This window comes from Triturus cristatus, chromosome 1_1 (genome assembly GCF_964204655.1).
Source record: "Triturus cristatus chromosome 1_1, aTriCri1.1, whole genome shotgun sequence".
Lineage (NCBI taxonomy): Eukaryota > Metazoa > Chordata > Amphibia > Caudata > Salamandridae > Triturus > Triturus cristatus.
In genome coordinates this window covers 910,989,808-911,012,406 of record NC_140579.1, presented here as the reverse complement: position 1 = coordinate 911,012,406, position 22,599 = coordinate 910,989,808, and the positions used below count along the sequence as shown (strand labels likewise).

The 22,599-nt window shown below is 39.2% G+C and overlaps 1 protein-coding gene across 6 annotated transcripts in view; it reads left to right on the top strand.

Moving 5' to 3' along the window:
* Nucleotides 1-17,172, top strand: part of LOC146871272 (uncharacterized) — a 777,218-nt gene extending 760,046 nt beyond the window's left edge. For all 6 annotated transcript variants that reach the window (XM_085650739.1, XM_085650741.1, XM_085650754.1 and 3 more), the window contains one exon: nt 16,456-17,172. In XM_085650739.1, the coding sequence (XP_085506865.1) occupies nt 16,456-16,638 (183 nt within the window). In that variant the 3' untranslated portion in view covers nt 16,639-17,172. The remainder of the gene's footprint in view (nt 1-16,455) is intronic.
* Nucleotides 17,173-22,599: the final 5,427 nt, after the last annotated feature.

Sequence of the window (22,599 nt, the reverse complement as noted above, 5' to 3'; positions counted from 1 at the left end):
AGTAAGGCTGGTTGCCCTTGCTGGAGTGTAGGCAGTCACCCAGGTTACAAATGGTGCTGGTTTGAAAAAGCAGTTTGGACATGTGCTGTTTTCAGAATCTGAAAAGTGGATTCAAGATGTGTCAGTCTGTAAAAGTGTTTATCACTTGCCAAAAAAAAGAAACGTGTGCTTTCAAATTGGCAAAGAAATTTCGTTTTGTGACTAATGTGAAAACATGACTCTGTGTGCAAAGAGGAATTACAGGCAGAGATTTATTGCGTATTGCTCTGGTGATTTCACAGTTGCATTAGATGGAAAGGGTGAGCCATTTTTTTTGTGTAGAAGCAGACTCTTAGCACACACCCAATTGCTTATCCTCTGGAATCATGCACAATATTCACAACCGAGTGGGGTTTGAGGTTTCAGTCAGTAATGCAAATACATACAGCATTAGTAAGGCTGGTTGCCCTTGCTGGAGTGTAGTGAGTCACCCAGGTTACACATGGTGCTGGTCTGAAAAAGCAGTTTGGACATGTGCTTTTTTAAGAATCTAAAAAGTGGATTCAAAATGTGTCAGTCTGTAAAAGTGTTTATCACTTGCCAAAAAAAAAGAGTAGTAAGTGTGCTTTCAAATTGGCAAAGAAATTTCGTTTTGTGACTAATATGAAAACATGACTCTGTGTGCAAAGAGGAATTACAGGCAGAGATTTATTGCGTATTGCTCTGGTGATTTCACAGTTGCATTAGATGGAAAGGGGGAGCCATTTTTTTGTGCAGAAGCAGACTCTTAGCACACACCCAGCTGCTTATCCTGTGGAATCATGCACAGTATTCACAACCGAGTGGGGTTTGAGGTTTCAGTCAGTAATGCAAATACATTCAGCATCACTAAGGCTGGTTGCCCTTGCTGGAGTGTAGTGAGTCACCCAGGTTACATATGGTGCTGGTCTGAAAAAGCAGTTTGGACATGTGCTTTTTTAAGAATCTGAAAAGTGGATTCAAAATGTGTCAGTCTGTAAAAGTACTTATCACTTGCCAAAAAAAAGACTAGTAAGTGTGCTTTCAAATTGGCAAAGAAATTTCGTTTTGTGACTAATGTGAAAACATGACTCTGTGTGCAAAGAGGAATTACAGGCAGAGATTTATTGCGTATTGCTCTGGTGATTTCACAGTTGCATTAGATGGAAAGGGGGAGCCATTTTTTTGTGCAGAAGCAGACTCTTAGCACACACCCAGCTGCTTATCCTGTGGAATCATGCACAGTATTCACAACCGAGTGGGGTTTGAGGTTTCAGTCAGTAATGCAAATACATTCAGCATCACTAAGGCTGGTTGCCCTTGCTGGAGTGTAGTCAGTCACCCAGGTTACACATGGTGCTGGTCTGAAAAAGCAGTTTGGACATGTGCTTTTTTAAGAATCTGAAAAGTGGATTCAAAATGTGTCAGTCTGTAAAAGTGTTTATCACTTGCCAAAAAAAAGAAAAGTAAGTGTGCTTTCAAATTGGCAAAGAAATTTCGTTTTGTGACTAATGTGAAAACATGACTCTGTGTGCAAATAGGAATTACAGGCAGAGATTTATTGCGTATTGCTCTGGAGATTTCACATTTGCATTAGATGGAAAGGGTGAGCCATTTTTTTTGTGTAGAAGCAGACTCTTAGCACACACCCAGCTGCTTATCCTCTGGAATCATGCATAGTATTCACAACCGAGTGGGGTTTGAGGTTTCAGTCAGTAATGCAAATACATTCAGCATCACTAAGGCTGGTTGCCCTTGCTGGAGTGTAGTCAGTCACCCAGGTTACACATGGTGCTGGTCTGAAAAAGCAGTTTGGACATGTTCTGTTTTCAGAATCTGAAAAGTGGATTCAAGATGTGTCAGTCTGTAAAAGTGTTTATCACTTGCCAAAAAAAAGAAAAGTAAGTGTGCTTTCAAATTGGCAAAGAAATTTCGTTTTGTGACTAATATGAAAACATGACTCTGTGTGCAAAGAGGAATTACAGGCAGAGATTTATTGCGTATTGCTCTGGAGATTTCACATTTGCATTAGATGGAAAGGGTGAGCCATTTTTTTTGTGTAGAAGCAGACTCTTAGCACACACCCAGCTGCTTATCCTCTGGAATCATGCATAGTATTCACAACCGAGTGGGGTTTGAGGTTTCAGTCAGTAATGCAAATACATTCAGCATCACTAAGGCTGGTTGCCCTTGCTGGAGTGTAGTCAGTCACCCAGGTTACACATGGTGCTGGTCTGAAAAAGCAGTTTGGACATGTGCTTTTTTAAGAATCTGAAAAGTGGATTCAAAATGTGTCAGTCTGTAAAAGTACTTATCACATGCCAAAAAAAGAGTAGAAAGTATGCTTTGCAATTGGCAAAGAAATTTCGTTTTCTGTCTAATTTCAAAGCATGACTTTGTGTGCACACAGGAATTATTTTTAGATATTTAATTTGTGAAGGTGTTATTGTGATTTTCATTTATAGGAAAGGGGTTTATAGTATTTAAGATTTCTAAAGAACATAAAAAATGTAGTAATATATTTAAATAAAATAAAGGAATATTTTTTTAGTTTTTTTCAGGTATTGCTGAAGAGCAGTGAACACAATTTAAGATGCCTACAAAATCCAGACTAAAGAAAGACCACAAAAAAAACCTATATTTGAAGACAACTGGAGGACCTAAGTTAGTTGGAGATGCTCATGTTGGGAAAAAGAAAAAATCTTCTGGTAAGCAGACAAAAGATTTTTTAAAGAACATATTCAAAAAAAGGAAAAATGTACAAAATGTCTGTACTGGAAAGAATGTTTTCAATAGAAAAGGACAGGAAAAAATTGAGAATTTAGTTAATGCAAATATACCTTCTGTAACTATGAAGATTAACTTAAACAGAAAAACAGCGTTTAAAGAGATACGTAGAAAAATGTTTCAGAGAAGAGTTATGTCCAATTTGATAAAGGATGTGAAGAAATATAAGCAAAAGGCAAAATTTTACAAGAGAAAAAAAGAAATTGAAGCCATTTCAGCAAAGGCATTAGAATTAAAAAGAAAACTATTCATTTTAATTTTGAATAGGATGCGTACATTAGATAAAATGGTTAATGTACTGAAATCACAAAGCAAAAGGAAAAGAGTAGTGAACAGAACAAACTTTTGTAAAGTGTTTTTAGGAAAATGGATGCATAGTTCAAGTAGTGAACCTTTTTTTAATGAAGAGAGCTATTTTCAAAGTAATAGTTTGCTGCATGCAGTTGACACCAGAGGTCGTGCTTACGAAGTGAAAAATGGTTGCATAATGGAGAAGGAGATAATGGTTCCAAGAGATGACGGATGAGGCTATGGGGAGACGTCCTAAAACCCCAGTGTACACTTGGAATTGTAGTAGTATTTGCACTGTGCGTCAGGAATCTATTGATAAATTTCGTGAGTTTCTAAGAGAATATAGTAAAAAAAAGTGTAAAACAGAAGATTAAGGTGCTTCAAAGTCTGGATCCATGCAGAGTGAGAGAGAATACTGGTTTGCAGGGTCATTCTCTGGCTTGTCTATCTAGAAAAGTGTGTAATAGTGTTTTCCATCATTTTAGGATGCTGGCTGTTCATCATACTGAAATGAGAAAGTTTGTGAGACGGTTGTATTTTGCTAAAAGTCCAGCACTAAAGTTAGATGAATTGAATAGGGCTCTGTTCCGTGGGTCAGTATCAGATGTAGAGAAGGTTGTTGATGAAATTCAGTTTTGTTACTTTGGTCCTGAACAAAACAGTGCAGAAAAGGACACAGTAAATGAGGAAGAAGTGGAAGAGAATGTAGAACCATTTGTAAGTAAGACATTTAATGATCACATAACAAAATTTGAAAAAATCTCTAATGAAAGACCAAATAGTACTTGTATTTGTTGCCGCAGAACTCATTATAGAAAACAAACCAGGTATGTTGATCTCTATAGAAAAAGTGAAAATGAAGATAATTATAAGTGGAAGGATTTTGCCACATATATATTTCTTGAAAATTGTTTTGAATTGGGTGAAGTTCAGCGTATTTGTAAATACTGTTACAACAAATTAGAAGAAAATAGAATGCCGACCAGAGCTGTACATAATAATTTAGAATTGGATGTTATTCCTGCCGAACTTTCTGAATTAAATACTTATGAGTCTATACTTATTCAATGTGTTCATCCGTTCCAGACCATAGTACGTATGGAGCCCAAAACTGGTAAATTACCTCCTTCAGATTTACTGAGAGTTTTAAAGGTAGAGTGGTGTATTTGCCCTTGGATTTGAAAAAAAATATGGAAACTATTGATGCAGATACTTTGGAAACTGAACCATTAGTTATTCTGGTTAATGGTGTACCTACAAAGAATAAGAAGATTTGGCAGGAGCTGGTAGATGTGCGGAAAGTACAAAGAGCAAATTTGTATTTGAAATGGAATAACAAATGGTATGAATCAATTTATATAGAAGAAGAAGAAGATTTACAAGAAGACACAGAAACACCAACTGGACAAATTGAAAAAGTGGACAAGTCAAAGGAAGAAGAAATTTATGAACATTTTAGCATACATCCTCTTCATTCAAAAGAAGTTATGGGAGACAATATTGATCTGTTTCCGATGAAGAAAGCAAAAGGAACTCCCGTGAGTGTATGGGAGGAGAGCTTGGAAGCTCGATGTTTTCCCCAGCTGTTTCCTAAAGGAAAAGGAGGACGATACGATGAACGTCCAGAACAGATTCCAGCTTCTGAGTATCGGACTACAAGACTATATGCTGAAGATCCCAGATTTCGACAAAGTATTCCTTATTTGTTCCATCTTTTATTTGAAAGCGACTTGTCTGCACTGTCTTATGCAGTAAATCACATTTTAAAAAGTGGAGTACATTTACAAAATGTGTCTGCTAAGGATTTTATGGAGAAAGTGCAGCACCGAGATGATCATTTGGAAACACAACTGATCAATCTGATGGCTTGTCAGCGTGGGACAAATGAATATTGGTACCGACGCCATGGTGAATTAAAATGCATGTTACGGAATTTAGGAACACCAACATGGTTCCTTACCCTAAGCTGTGCTGAGTACGCTTGGGATGATTTACTGGATTTTCAACGAGAGGCAAATTCAAACATTAAAAACATCGAATACAAGACAGCAGGAGAACTGTGCTCATTGGATCCGGTTAATGTTTGCAGATATTTCAATCATAGATTTGAGGCTATGATGTCCTTCATCTGCAATAAAAAAAATCCACCTCTAGGAGAAGTAGTGGATTTCTTTTGGAGAAAAGAGTACCAGGCAAGAGGTGCTCCTCATATTCATATGCTGTTGTGGATCAAGGATGCCCCAAAGTTTGGAACAGATGCTGATGAAGCAGTGTTATCTTACATTGAAGAATATGCAACATGTGCTATACCAAAAAGCACAGAAGAGAAAAAGTTAAAGGAGCAAGTTTTACGTTTCCAAAGTCATCGGTGTGGAAAATACTGTCGACGGAAATACAAGAGCAAAGATAAATACTACACTGAATGTCGATTTGGATTTCCTAGACCTGTTCTTTCAAATGGAAGAGTAAACAGTTTTATGTCATCTGTGAGACATACTATCACAAGAAAATCACCTAAGAATACCTACAACCTTAAAAGAAAAGAAGAATCAAAAAATATAAATGACTACAACCCAGTCATTTTATCCATGTGGAATGCTAACATGGATATACAGTATGTAGCTGACAATTCCATTGCTGTTGCTCGATATGTAACGTCTTACATTACTAAATCAGAAAAAACTGAATTGAAAGAAATGTGGGAAGAGATTTCTCACGAGAAGACTGTCAGTAAGAAGCTGTACAGTTTCAGTTTGAAGATGTTATCGCATCGAGAAATTGGATCCTATGAATGTTCAGATAGGTTATCTTCTGCAAGTCTCTACTCGAAGTCAAGAAGAATAATTTGGGCAAGTTTAGGCCTTGCAGCAATGAGAAATCGGGTACTGAAATCTGTTGGAGAAATTGAATATTTGGCCGAGAATGACCCAGAAAGTACAGATATTTTGAAATCAAACATGTTGGACACATATTATCCCAAGAGAAGTCATCATCTGGAGAACATGTGTCTCTATGAAGTGCTGCAGAACTACATTTATTCATGGAAAGCCGCAGAAGACATCAACAATGGAAAATATAAAGTCATTGGTGAGGAAGGATGTTTGGTGAAGCAAACAAAAGGAAGTTTGATAAATCACAGGAAGTTGAGTTGCGACACTACTGACAAAAAGGAATTTTACTACTTGGCTCTTTTACAGCTGTTTAAACCATGGCGTACAGAGGATGAACTACTGGGAGAATTTCAAAGCTATGAAGATTCTTTTAATGCTTGCAAAGACAGCATACAATGCAGTACATTCTCAACTTATCTGCAAATGTTAAATGAAGAAATAGAACAGGAAACTACAATTGCAGCAGAAGTAGCTAGAGACAGTTCTCAGGACAGCCAAAGTTCAGGAACACTCAGTCAAGATCCCCTAGGACAACCAATCGTTGAAAATGAAGCATCAATAGCCATGAATGAAGTGGAAACGGCTATGATTCAAGCTCAAGAAGAATTTATAGACTTACAAAATTTGGAAAGACAACTGAATGAAGAGCAGCAACAAATTTATGAAGAGATCAGAAGCAAAATTGATCACGGATTTCAACATGAAAAAAAAGAGTGCTCATGCACATCATTTCATCCAATCAGGATGTATGTAAGTGGACAAGCTGGAACTGGAAAAAGTTTCTTAATAAAAGTCATCAGAAGCTACCTACAGCAAAAAACGGATTCTACTTTGTCTTGTGTGGTTACTGCTCCAACTGGGTTAGCAGCCTATAACATAAAAGGAATCACCTTACATCGTTTGCTAATGTTACCAGTGGAGCATGAGAACAAAATACAATACAACAAGCTAACTGGAGAAGCATGCTTGGAAGTTTCAAGAGTATTGAAGAAGATGCAAGTTCTCATTATTGATGAGGTGAGCATGGTATCAAACTTAATGCTTGCCTTTGTGCATTTAAGAATGCAGCAAATTCTAAGGACAGACTATGACGTGTTATTTGGTGGAAAACATATCATAGTTTTTGGGGATCTTCTACAGCTTACTCCAGTTAAAGGACAACCAGTGTTTAATACTGTGACACATGAAGACACAAAGAAGTCATTGGGAAGCATTGGTAATGCAAATATTTGGTCCTTCTTTGAGTACAAGGAACTTACTACTAATATGAGGCAAGCAAACGATGAAGAATATGGAAGTATTCTGAAAGATATCAGGATTGGACTACTCACTGAAGCAGGCACAAAAGCCTTACAGAGTCGGTTGCTACATAATTTATTTCCAAAGGAAGAAATAGTTGCAGAGAAGATATACAAGAACATTGCAGAAAAGAAAAGTGTCATCTGCTTAATGCCAACTCTACGTGAATGCTCAATATTCAATGAGGAGCTTTTGAAATTGGAAAAGGAAGATATCAGGAAATTGGAAGCAGTGGACAAAATTGAGGATGGAAGAATTACTATCACATTAACAGGCACACTGAAAAATAAATTGGATTCACTAGAGAAGAACATTTCCAAAACAGCTGGATTAGAAAAAAATCTATATGTTTGCATGAACTGTAGAGTATTTTTAAGGAGAAATTTGGATGTTGAAAAAGGTTTAGTTAATGGAGCTATGGGAAGAGTTGTGGGTTTTATTAATTATCAGAAAAAAGATGGAATTGAATGTTTAAAAATAAAATTTGATCAGATAGAAGAAGTTAAAGACATTTGTCGTTGTTCAGTTCGTTTCATGCTTGTGAAAAACTTATATGTACGTAGGAAGCAGTTTCCGTTTTCTCTAGCATATGCTGTAACTATTCACAAGTCTCAAGGATTGACTGTAGATTGTGCATTTGTGAACATTGGTTCAACTGTGTTCAAAGAAGGTATGGCATATGTTGCTTTGTCACGAGTGAAAACATTATCAGGTTTATTCATGATAGACTTTGATGACTCAAAAGTTAGTGCTGATACAAATTGTGTAAAGGAGTATAATAGATTAAGAAGAAGCTATGCTCCTCATTTAGGTCAGTATCCTGTGGTGGAGAAACGTGTAGTTTCTCGTAAAAGGAGAAATGAGAATATCTGTAATGAAGATGTAGAGAGGAGGAAAAAAAAGAGGAGTGATGTAATTGCAAGCAAAAAGAAAAAGGAAAATGAAGAACAGGTTGTAGGATGTCATTTTGAAAATGGCTCTGGTGTCAACTGCTACGCTAATGTAGTGCTGAATGTTGCATTTTATCTGGAAAGTGTGCAAGAGCAGATAATAGTAAATCAGGGAAAAAGATTCTGTTCTGAGTTGAGTCTCCTTTTTCAAAAGCTGAGTAATGATAAAACTCAAATCGAAAGTGCTACTGAAATTAGAAAACTTTTAGATGTATGTTCAGGACGAACACAGTTTTCTCAAAATGTACAGCAAGACGCACAGGAATTCTTGATGTATTTTCTTCAGGTACTGGAAGAAGAAGGGGTTCCCATTGAAAATGTATTTGGTCTCTCTTATAAATGGGAACAATATATGTGGCTCTAATGTTGATTCTGAAAGGTTTATTTATTTAACATTGCCAGAAAGTAAAACAGTCACTTTTGCTAAATTAGTTAAAGATGCTAATCATAGCATGGAATGCAGTGAGTGTCAATCTGATATGTTTTCAACGTTAATTTTAAAGGAATACGGACAATATGTAATTTTAATGATGCAACGCTGTAAAGCTGATGGTTCAAAATTAGATACTTTAATAAAGAAGTTTACAGGACAGCAATTATCAATTTCAGGAAAAACTTTTGTAACAGTTGCAATAATTTTCCATGAAGGACCTACTGTAACTTCTGGACATTACACAGTTTATCTTAAATGTGAAAAAGGCTGGACACTGTGTAATGATTCCCAATTGATTTTTAAGCAACGTTTGCCTTTTGATTTAGCAAATTCCTATCTAATCTTCCTGAAACCTAAATTTTAGAGAGATTTGGCAACATCTGTACAAAACAATTTTACCATTTTATTGGATTACCATTGGAATTTTCCAAAAAAATGATTTTACAAATTATCATTTGGCCTAATGGAAAGGTAACCAATTGTAATGTGGACTTTTTCAATTTTTAATGAAACTTTGGAAAACCAAAAATTTAGACAAAATCGGTAACATCTGCACAATTTAAATTTTGGAATGTTATTGGATTGCCATTGGAAATTTATTCAAAAAAGATTTTTAAAATTACTATTTGGCCATGCGGAAAGATAAACAATTCTATTGTGGACTTATTTAATTATTAATTAATCTTTCGGAAACCAAAATGTTACAATCGGTGAGATCTGTACAATTTAAACTTTAGATTTTTATTGGATTACCATTGGAAATTTAATCAAAAAAGAATTTTAAAATTACTATTTGGCCTAAAGGAAATGGAACCAGATGTATTGTGGAGTTATTTGAGATATATTTTTGTGATTATACTTCTGAAACAAAAATGTCAGACGGTATTTTAAAGAAATAAGTATTGATATTAGATGATATTTGTTAAGAATATTATGCATTTCTATAAAGTTATGTTTATGCAAAAAGAGATTGTGGGCTTTTTTAAAACAATCTTTGAGATTGTTAATTTTTTTTTTGCCCGCTGTTAAATGATGAATGCAATTGCTTTCACAATTTATAGTGAAATGCAATATATTCTGAAAACAGCAAAAAAAGGCAAAAATTTTTTTTGAAAAAAATGTAAATATGTGTACTGTATTATAAAATGTTTTATTAAATATTAATACTTTTTTCTTTTTTTTCAGATTGAGATAGAAAATTTTCGAAAACTAGAACCATTTTTAAAGCAATTAAAATTAAATTTAAATTAATAAATATTTTTTTGAGTGGGTATGGTAAGTCAAAAATTTCATGGTCCCTTTTTTCCACTTCTCCACAATCACATTTTCAGTTTTTCATTGTAGTCTCTCAAGGACCTTGTAATGTGATAATTGATTTTTAGTGTTTTTTAAAAAAAAATAATTACGCGTACCGTACGCGTACGGTAAAAAAAAAATCAAAAAAAAGTTTTAAAAACATATATAAAAAATAGTTGAAAGGTAAGGTTGGCTCTTACAAGAGCCGTTGTTTTCATGCAGGGACAGAGGAAAGAAAGAATGGGAATATTAGTCGGTACGACAAATGTGCTGATCTATTTTATTGTTCACTAGGGAAACACTGGTCTCCCTATGACAAATTAGATCATGACAAGTGGCGCACCGTATTTCAACCCTCACAAACCGATGGTTTGTTTCCAGAGGAGTAGAAAAAGGAGATGCTCCCACCACAGATGAAGGGCTCACCTGACCTGCCGAAGATGGACTCGGCCCTGCAGATGATGGACCAGGCTGAGCTGCTGTGGATGTGCTTGGTTGACTTACTGAAGGGTTACCTTCAGTATGTCGAGCATGTGTCCTTCTGTGTACATCTTTAAGGTGTCTCAACATGGTGTGATTCCCGAAGGAATACTTCTTGTTGGGATTCCCTCTTGAAAGTACACGGCCACACAGCTTACAAGTCACTAAGGGTGCATTTACCTTTTTCTTGTCCTCTGGAAAAGTAAAATACTCCCATATGAAAGAGGTCTTTTGTTTCCTCCTTCTCTGCCTCAAGGTAGTGCTGCTAGCCTCACTCTCAGAAGAGCTCTGCTGTTCTGCCATCGTATCACAAAGAACACCCAGCTCCTTCTCCTAAGGGATCACAAGCAGAAATGAGGGGAATGGGTGTGGTGTAGGAGAGTTCTAGAACTGAAAGTAGTTTCAACCAATCAAAAGTTGTGTTTCATGATCACATGACCCACCGTGCGCGTACGTTACGCTTACGGTGCGCTTACGGCAAAAGTACGCATGCGCGTAAAAAAGACACGCGCTCGCGCGCATGCGCATAACAGTCACTCCCCAACACTTCCGCGTAACGTGCGCGTGTAGCGTACACGCCTACGCGCCCCACGCGCAGTACGCGCGGCTACGCAAATTGCGTAACTATACGCAAACAGAGTAGATAAATTACGGACATTGCGTAAACCGTACGCTTACCGTACGCGCACTAAAAAAAAAAAAAAAAAATATTTTCAAAGTTATACTAATATATCTTACCTGTTTGGTAAAAAAAAAAAGAAAACTTGAAATATTGCAGATTTTTTCGAAAAAAAACAGTGTTTTAAGAGAATAAAAAGTTAAAAAAAACTTGTTTTTTTTTTAAAAAAAAAAAACACATTTAATATAAGAATTTATAATAAAAAAATCATAAAAAATCAATAAAAAAAATATGGGAATCACATATGTTATAGCTAAGAATTAGCATTTAAAAAACCATACAAATTCACTGAAAAAACCATGGGTTTCACACACGTTATAGTTAGAAATTAGCATTTAAAAAACCTTGCAAATTCACTGAAAAAACCATAGGTTTCACACATGTTATAGTTAGGAATTAGCATTTAAAAAACCTTGCAAATTCAGTGAAAAAACCATAGGTTTCACACACGTTATAGTTAGCTGGACATTTCACTCGTAAAAAACCAATGAAATTTCCCCGTTATAGTTAGTTAAGCTAACTATAACTCGCGCGCCCGCAATGCACTGCTGATGACGTCACATATTACATCACTCATGACATGGTCAGTGACATCACTCATGACATCACTGATGACATCTCAAATGACATCACTGATGACATCATCCATGTGATAGAGTGGCAGACCTCCTCTCACCCTAATATAACCTTTGATACACACATTCAAAAATAGAGACTGAAATTTTCAAAACAATGGACATACCAATGCCAGTTACAACAACCTATTCAGTAATTCTAAGATCCACATACACATCCACTTATTCACCAACAGTCCTGTACAGTCACTCATTCGTGTACTCACACATCATATGTACTCATACACCTATACATCCTGTAACACAATGCCTCTCATCCATAGAGTTACTCACACACATAGTTACTCATGCTAATAAAGAATCAAACATACATTTATTTGCATATACAGTTATACACACACCACCACACTTACTTCTACAGAAACTTACACATACTTAGTCTTTTAAACAATCACTTATAGAAACACATACTTATTCATACAGGAACTCTTTCAATCTCTCACTCTCACATACACTCACTTATATACACCAATAGTCACATATACTAGTTTAAAACATATGTAGTTACTCATAAAGACACTATTGAGACAGCCATTCACTCACTAACACACCCATACACACACTCTTCCACCCATACAGTCCTGCACATATGCTGTCTTCAACACATACAAACAGTGAGTCACTCATTCATGCACTTATGCACTACGTAATACCCCCCACTGAACCATACAGACACTCATACTGATACTCAAAAAACCAACTAATAACCTATATAGACACTCATGTTGCTGCTCACCAACCCATGCAGCCACTTATACACAAAGTGAGAGACTGATACAGGTATTTACACATTTAAACATTACTCACTTAGCCATGTATTCAATAAGATACACTTAATCAGTCAGTAATACAATCAATTTTTCAAAAACAAATCATCCATTTAGACACTTATATACTCATTTATTCTTCCATCGACCTTGAGATATATAAAACATATTTAATTTTCAGAAAAACACACATTCACTGGATGATGTCATCAGTGATGTCATTTGAGATGTCATCAGTGATGTCACTGACCATGTCATGAGTGATGTAATATGTGACGTCATCAGCAGTGCATTGCGGGCGCGCGAGTTATAGTTAGCTTAACTAACTATAACGGGGAAATTTCATTGGTTTTTTACGAGTGAAATGTCCAGCTAACTATAACGTGTGTGAAACCTATGGTTTTTTCACTGAATTTATATATATATATATATATATAATATATTTACATATATATATATATTGCTGTCAGTCCGTCTGTGTGCCTCAAAGGCACGGAAAAAAGGGCGGAACTGACGCCATCGCGCCGACGAGGTCCTCTTATGGATCCAGTGACGTCAGCGTAGCTGCTAGCGGAGTAGTGCTTCTGTGACGTCATCCTCGTCTGCGTGGAGAGCTACAAAAGTTTCTGAATGTTGCTGGCGTAGGGGATATTCACAAGGTGAGGAATCCACAGGCAGATACTGTATCCACCAGAAAAAGCATTACCGAAGGTAAGTAACTTGTTGGTTCTGGCTATAACTAGACCCCATTACTAAACAGTTCCTATTTCATAAGGACAAAAACAATAGATTCGCCAATGTTACTTCCACGTGTCTGCCCACGAGCCCTGTGGACATAATTATGCTCATGTCGTGTCACACCCAGTGAAGTCGTCCCCACCATCTTGCAACTCAACTTTCTATCTACACTACATAGATGCCTGAGCCAAATGTGATCTCAGTCTCAAAATCCAGCCGGTCCCGATTCAGAAACAGTTAGTCGCTGGTTTTTCGTCATGATTCGGTATTCTCAGTTAGTTGCCGAACAGTACAATTGACGATCAAACCCCCCGCAGCAGTTCACCTACTACTCCAAAGAACCACACATGTCCGATTCCTCACGCCGGTCCACCGTCGCTAACACTCAAACGCCATTGTCAACTTTTAAATGGGATCTCGATTAGCAGTCGGATGTTAAACCCGCCCATCGTTGGACGCGTCTGCATCATCACGCCACGAACTTGCAATCCCAAACTAACATTGAAAAAGGACTCACTCTCAACCAACAGTCGGAGACAACGGCCATCTTAGAGATGCAAATCTCTTCTATTTCATCCATCAAAACATGTATAAAAAAAGAGAGGGGCAAGGAGGGTGCGAGCAGAACACCAGTTGTAACACACATCCTCATGGCATATATCTTAACCTTAGTGTGGTCATACGTCGGATCCAATAGGTCATACAGTGAGTCCAAACGTACGAACCAAAAATACAAAATTAATTACTTTTAGCTCAAACGGTAGTGTATTCATAATCACCGTTCAGAGTTTTTTCTTTTTATACTACAACCTGTGGTGCATTCATACTCGCCGTACATATATATCAGTTCATGCCAAAAATATACTTTTTCCATGTTATTTTTCATTTGTTTCTCAACCCATATAGTTGGGTATACAATCATCAAGACCCTTTGTGCTACTCTTCAACCTATCCACCTAGCGTTGTTTTCGTATCAAAAGGAAACTAGTGATATCTACAGTGTTTGGTGGGATGAAAGGTTTGTCTAGTACTGTGCACCTCAATTCTTGTTCACTGTCTTTTCTCATGAAAATGGACAGTAAGCTTGGTGTTCGTTTTACCACACTGTATTGTACTCATGTGTTCTACTATGCGGGTTTTAACTCGGCGAGTCATCATCCCAACATACAGCATATTACACGGACATCTTATGCGATAGATGACATTCTCTGTATTACATGTTGTGTGTTTTTTCTGTTCCCAGGGGCGACTGGTCCCGATCTCTACATTTTTCCCATTCAAAGAAAGGGGACACGCCCTGCAATAACCACACGCATAATGTCCCATCACAGGTGGTAAGAAGTGACCATGATTCTGTTCATTTGCGGGGTTAATCAAAGTCCTAGGACGTGTGTTCACAATCCTATCTTTGATACTCGCGCTTTTCTTGAACAAAAATAGAGGGATAGGTTGATCTAACCCATTGGAATTGAGAATTCGCCAATTCTTTTGTATTATCTTTTTTAGATGGTTCGATGCCGTGTTGAAAGTTGTTACACAAATGCTCCTCTCAATTGTTTCTTTCTCATTTGTTTCCAATAAGGCCTCCCTATTACAGTTTCTTGCTCGTTTCTGGGCCTTTTTGATGACATGTTCTGGGTAGTCTCTGTTTCTGAGTTTATCACTCAGATTTTCCTCCTCCTTTTTGTAATCCAAAATTGTGGAACAGTTCCTACGAAGTCGTAGGACCTGTCCATAGGGAAGATTTTCGCTAAGAGAGCGAGGGTGGAAACACTGAAAGGATAAAAGGTTATTCCTGTCAGTCGGTTTATGATAAACAATACTGACTAAAACTCCATTCTCTGCTCTTACATTTAAATCCAAAAAAGGAAGTGATTCGTTTGTCACCGTACTAGTGAAAAACAAAAAGGTATTTCTTTGATTGAGCCAGCCAAGAAAAGTCTCTGCCGATCTTCTGCTCCCTCTCCAGATGATGAAAACATCATCTATATACCGGCGCCGAACCCTAATCTGGTCATAATAAGGGTTTGCTGGTGAAAAAATGGTTTCCTCTTCAAACTTCGAGACATATAGGCAGGCTAGACTAGGGGCACAAGAACTACCCATGGAGGTTCCATGGATTTGTAGATAAAACTGGTCTTCAAATTTGAAGAAGTTCTTGGTCAATGCTAGTTCCAAGAGGCAAAGAAAAAAGGCACGAGGGGTCTGATGTTCCCATTCTTCAGCAAAGAGAATATTTTCAATCACCCTCAAGGTTTCTTGTTGGGAAATATTTGTATAAAGTGACTCTGTCGAGCCCGATCATAAGGTCACTATTTGGATCGAAATCCAAATCTTTGAGGTTGAGTACCTCACGGGTATCTTTAAGATATGCTGGCATCTTCTGAACAAGAGGGCGCAAAAAGGTGTCACAAAATTTGGACAAGGGTTACTCACAATAACATACCATTACAATCCTCACTAACTACCCATATAAAGCAGTTCTCATGAAAGTACTTATCGGGCTACTGAGCAGCGCAGAAGGAGGAAGTGCTTTTCTTGAAGACTGTCTTACAATAAGAAATATGTTGATTACAGAAATACTGTTTTAAAGACTCATTGGATATGTAATCAGTCTGTTCTTTTTTACGGTAGTGATTAGCAATAAATGAAGGCAGTGAATTACATAAATCTCGCTTCCGTATCCTGACACAGAATTGTGGAAATGTGTAATTGACTATATTGTGATTTGATTTTGAGGATGCATGATCAGCAGCTGAGTCATTGTTGGGTATGATTTACGAGATCTTGGTGACAGCTTTTAGATCATTTAAACACGTGATTGGCTCCCTAAAGCTCGAGTATCTCTGTGACTCACTGCCCTTGCTATTTAGCTACACAATTGGTTTTCTGACAATGTTTGTAATTGGATGTGTGGTAATAATTTAGATGTGAAATTAGCAGGCTTGTGATTATTAGATGGTTTGATTGGCTGCATGGTGATTATGTAGACTGTAACAACTACTAAGATTTGCAATTGACTGTTGATTTATTTTGTAGCTCAGTGATTGACAACCTGGTAATATTGCACTGACTACCTGGTAATATTGTAGCATTATGATAAGTTTCATGGTGATAATGTAGATCTGCAATAGGCTGCCTGATGAATATTTATATGTATAATTGGTTGTTCAATGATTATCTAAACCTATAATTATCTTTCTTTTTCTCAGGAATACGAGCAGAACTGCCGGACTTTTTTCTTGGTGGCAGCGATGTTATTGGAGCGAGAGCCTTCAATTGAGCAGACGGTGGTATCTGCTTTGAGAAAGACCCTGCGTGAACTTAGCAAGCAGTGCGTGCAGGAACTCCAGAACTTCATTGAGCGCTATGATATTGGTATCATCAGTCGCTAAAGAACATTCAGATAAATATATGAGCCCTAGGGCTAGGGTGCACTGTGGGACAGTGCAAAAAATGATCAGGCCTGCTACTCTTCAGCACTGAGAAGGAGGGTCTACACCAACAAACAGCAGTGGGTGAGAAACAGTTGGCCCTAAAAATCTCTAGAAGTAGATTGTTTGGCAAGATACAAGGAGGGTACACCGCAAAGAGCACCTAGTCATTCTTTCCTAAAAGTCTCAACAATCCATACAGAAATAGGGTGCCTTCAGAGCAGCCTTATGCTGAAGAAAAGCCAACTGGCTAGAGCACTGGTACTATGGATGTGACTGACTGCCCCAGCTAGCCACCCTTGTGAGGGTCATTTGTTTGGTAGGGAACTCCCCTAATATCCCTTATTGACCATTTGGATTTGAAGGAGTGGTGGCCTCCATGTTGAGGAGAAAACACTAACCGCTAACCTCTCCTGCCCTAAGGGCACAATATCACAATGTTTTGTGTAGGTTTTATTTTGCTATTGAAATAAAGCTGGTTTTGTTTTAAAAAAAGACAGCTGCTAAATGCACATGTGTTTGCTTAGTACATTGCTTGTAGCAAAAGAGATGCCTTTAATGTGTGGAGGATTCATGATGAACAAGCATTGCCAAAGCCAAAATATTTGATTTTTGTAATTTTTGATCCTGTGACAGTTGAAATGAGATCATAAAAAGTCTGAACTGAAATATTATACTGATGTAAAGAGAAAATCATGACTGTGTGCGCCTTACGTGTAGAAAATAATCAAGAATAGCCCTTTCGGTTGATCTTGAGGGTGAGCTAAGTCTGTTGGGAGATCAAGGAGCTAATCAAACATGGGGTATGATGCTTGGCAGGTTTGAGACTTTGGAGCCTGGATGTCGAGTTTAATGGGACAGTGACTTGGCAGAGTATGACAGGAGACGAATGGGTGCTTGATATTGTACAGAACTGTTACAGAGTTGAGTTCCAAAGTTATACATCCAACATTCCACCCATGCGGAGAAGGTTCTAACACTCCTTTCAAAAAGTGCAATAAAGAATGTTCCAAAGCAGCAGACAAACAGTCATCTATTCCATTTGCCTTCTAGATTGGGTCAAGGCTTCAAAAACGACTCTGATCCAATCCTGCTTCTCAAAACAGCCAACAAAACAGAAAAAAACGAGATCCTGGTACTCCATCAGATTACCTTCAACTCGAAAAACATCGGAATTGAGTGTTTTTCATAGATCTGCAGGATGCATTGTTTATGTCCTGTTAATAGAAAGAACAACACCTAACAATTTTCACTTCTGCGTGGTGAATCAGCACTTTCAAATCAAGGTGTCTGGCCAGATGTTCGCACCCAGGCAATTCTTTCAGTGCGTGATAGCAGTGACAACTTTTTCGAGCTGCTTCGGGACTTTTGTTTATTCTCATTTATATGAAGACTTCTTATAGCCACAAAGCACTTTGGGTTCTGCAAATGACAGCAGAGGTCCTTCACAGTCTGGGCCTACAGATCGTTTGTGATAAATCAACATTGATGTTTGTCCTGATGCAGCGGGAAGCTCACCTTATAAAGCTTTACCCTATAAAAAAACTAGATTTCACTAGGCCCATTCCAATATCCTCACCCTAAGTCTCACCTTAGTCTCAATCATTTCTCTGATTTCTAGAATACCATGGTGCTCCAATGGATCTTTTTGTTGAGCTGACAGGGACTGAGATACTAGAAACATGAGCAATTATTTATGAGGACCTAGAATAAATAATTGTTACCTCAGACCATAACTACCTCAGACCATAACTAAATACTTTCTCAGCCACAGATGCACACACCTTGAGACAAGAAATATGTCTAAAAGAAGGAGACAAAACTGATAAAGTTAACTCATGAAAAACATTACTCTAAAGCCTCATATTGCATGGACAAGTCCAAGGGAAAAAACATCTCAGATTTAATAACAGGATTATCGATGTAAGTAGTCACACTGCACTAAACAGAACTTAATTAAACAGCTGGAAAATCCCCTGTGGAGAGAAACAGGACAAATTTGAGGTTCAGTTATCAGTCATACAAACCAAGGAATAGCTGATCAGTTCAGATTAGTCTTCAGTTAGATCTGTTCAAGTCTGATCTGCAGCACCAATGCCACAGTAGGAGTCAGATAACCTCTCAGCTGAAAGGTTATTTCCCTGCACACTTTTTTGTAAAACCATAGATCGGATAGCAACCATTTCTGTATCTTTGACAAAAAATCCACCAGCAGTATCAGTTGACAGCTGATCTACTACAGTTGAAAGTTTCCGGATTTTGTGTGAATTTAATATCTGATAGAGACATCTAGCTGTAGATTCCTTAACTTTGAATGCTCCCCAGGCGCCAGTCTGGATCCAGAAATTTTTCAGCAGTACCTCTGCGCGCCAGGGGATGGCGTTGTATGGCTCTGCAGTGACGTCGTCTCCGGATGTGACGTCGGTGGAGCCATATTTGTCCCCTCCTGCGCGCTGACATCCGTTTCTTCTTTTCTGTGCTGTAACCTGGATCTGGAGAAGCGTATATCCCGGACCATTTTTCGGCCTACTGTGACAATATTTTTGCGAGGAAACAGTGTGCCTTATGCCCTCTGGATTTAAGTTTTGTGGGTTGTGTGCTCGCCAAATGTCTGGTACGGATCCACACATATTTGTATGTGTTGCTTAGGCGAGCACCACAACACAGACGACGGCGATGCCTTTCAATGGTTGAAGGCGCTACGTGAGCGGCACATGAAGATTCTGACGGCGTGGTTGTCTCAGACTTCCAACTCCTCATGACGTCTGTCTTCTTCCCAGTCCAGAGGTCATTCCCGGATGCGCCGAACTTCACCCTGTGGTCAATGACAGCGGTCCCAGTCTCCAATGACGTCTCATGGTAAGTGGTGTTGCAAGAGGTCAAAGCCCCGGTGTTCTATGACCTATCCGACTCGTGATTAGGATCACGGAAAAGTCTCACGATCTAGTGCTGGTACTCCCGTTCCGGCATCACACCAGCACCTCCCAGTTTTTCCTGGAGCCCGGGCGACCTGGAGTCAGATGCAGGAGGCACTTCATCTGGATTTTGGGCTCCTGCGGGCCCTAAGGAGGTCGCAAGCGGCTTAAGTGAACTATTGGTTCTAGTTTCAGATTGGAAAACGCCTGTGCACGCACCTGTTGGTCCCCCACCTGCGGTGGCGACTGATTTCACCCCCCCCCCCCAGTGCCTATACCAGCGGCGACGGTAAACACCTCGAGTCGCTGGTGTTTACATTGACACCGGTCTAGGTCTCTCCTTTTTCCCAGGTGGATGTCAACACGATCTTGCCTCAACGTTGTTCGATGCCGTTTTCGGAGCCGTTAGCGCCGGTCGTTTCTGTGGATGCCCCACAGGACCAGTTAGGAGAAGGTTGTGTGGGGATGATTCCTTTGGAACAACCAGGGCTTGTAGATAGCTGGGTTGCTGAGTTGGGTGAGGCAAGCGGGCTGGATTTATCACCTGCTTCCACCCTTTTGTCCCCCCCCTGGCCTTGCCTCGGAAACCCGTTCTACCTTGGTACCTCGCCAGAGCTTTTGAAGAGAGTGGCTGATGTCTTGCGTCTCACTCTGCTCACTGTGGAGAAGGCTACGATTCCTCTGATGGAGGTCCTTCATCCTGGTCAGTCGAGAGGTGAACCGTTGCTTCCCTTTTTCCAGGCACTAACTAACATTCTCCTCAGGGACATGGGCAAGACCTAACTCAGGGGTACCGGTAGACCCTACTATTGCCCACACTTATCACCCTGCCACTGGGGACTCCGTTTGTCTTGCCAGGTGTCCTGTGGTGCCGTGTCCTCTGGATTGGAGTGATGCTAGTATGGCCACCCCTCAATAGCTTCGAGTCTGATTGCTAAATCAGCACAGACTATTGAAGTGATTAAGTGGGGGGAGGAAAGGTAGGGGTCAGCAGGGAGGGATATCTTTAAAAGAGAGAACACAATTACTAACTACTCTGTACCCTCGCTCTACTCCCCCCACACATGTATAGCAATATTGCAATACCTGTAAAATAAATGACAGGCACTTCCTTTATTTAGTAGGCCAGATGATCATACTTTTTTTGTTTGCCTTCAATGTCGTGTTGGTATGTACCACTATAAGAAGGGGAAAATATACCATTCAATATAGGATCTGTTAATACCATGAGGTTCTATTCGATTTTAGTTTGAGGCTTCTTACATACACTAATATCTGTGCTGCCAAGAATCACAGAAGTGACAAATGTCCTTCCTAGGTTCTGACACCATGCCCCTGTTGTATGCACAAACAGATGAGCAATACACAAAATAAATGTGCTATTCCAATATTAGTATCTCAAACATGTAGATAACAAACATCCAAATACTGGTGGGCATTCCTTCTATTGTGTAGCACTAAAAGAATAAGAGGACAATGTTCAGCGTATACTCAAGGCATGGAAATTATGATAGAAGGGTTCACGCCAGTTACCCAGGTATAAAGGAAGTTACCGCACTCCCAGAAACCTTACTACCAGCTGGAAACGCTGGTGTTCATGAATCGAAATCCCGGTCCGTAAAGTCTCCCGAACCTAAGGGAATAACCTACACGAGCTCCCACTGAGGAAGCCTCACATCAGGAAATTGGAGAAAAGCACAAGCAGGAATCTGGCAGCTCTTAATTCATCTCCTCATGAGTTTTAGAAGAAACTCGCCAACGGAAAAGAATGAGCAAATGCCAAATGTTACAATATGTAAAACCGCATCCGTGCCGTGTAAATCTCCAGAAAAACGAGCCGCTGGCTCCAGAGACAGTGTATGGTGCAATATGCACCCTTCCTGGACCGGGTCCCGTTCCCACACAGTCTGCCAGAATCCTAAAAATAATCGGCCCGTCTAATGACCCTGAACCGATTTATCAGGATGGCCGTGAAGGAACGTAAACATGCGTGCGCATCATTTCCTGAACGCTCCGCATGACTGGAGTCGTAGTCCAGACTCTTCCGTGTGTCAGTGTTCACTCCGGGCCATGGGACCTTCTCCGGTGAGACCTAACACTAGGCAACTGACCCACCACAGCTTTGTGGTCAATACTATCATGGCATCCCCGGGAATGGAGGACATCCCCAGTTACCCTCTTGAGAAGGAGTCCAGGAGGCAGGACATTAGGGGAAAATGTGTTTTTTCCTCCGCCAGCGCAGTGTTAAGCTCCACGAACACTATTTGTGTCCTTAGGCGTTTTCTCCACACATTGTGGCATTCGTTAGGCCAATTTTTACCCTTGTTCCCCGAGGCTAACAGAGGAGTGTTACATCAGTTGATGGTGGATGGCCGCCAGGCTGCTAATTGGCTGTGGAATGGACTCTACGGACTGCATTGGCCGAGCTATGGTGTCGGCTGTGGCGCTGCATCGGTATGCATGGCTTAGGGCATCTGGGTTTTCAGAGGCTGTCCAGCCCGTCTTGCTCAATTTTTGGTTTGATGGTGATCGCCTTTTTGAGGCCCAAGTTGATGCGGCGAACAGACTTAGTCTGTCTATATTAACTTTAGCAACCTCCTTTACCCCCTTTTTTATGATTGGTGGGTGTTAGAAATGGGGGTCTCTAGTTGGCACAGGTATACACTTGTGACAAGCAGGGACTCTCAATTCCAAGTCAGGATAAGGGGATCACCCTTTCAAATAACCCCTGCTCACCCTTTAGGTAGTGTGGCGCAAGCAGTCAAGACTATTCTCAGGGCGTCATAGGTTAAGCATTTGTGAACACATACAGTAATACAATGACACACCACAAATGGACACCAGTCAAGGTTGTATCAAAAATAGGTTTCTTTATATAAGGCTTAGCACAAGACCAGAATAACGTTTAGAAATGACCACAGTATTATTTCAAAGTTCAATGTTCTTGTAGAAAGGCTTAAAATGCAAAAATAGGCTTCTTTTACTCAATTCTGCTTCTTTTTAGGCT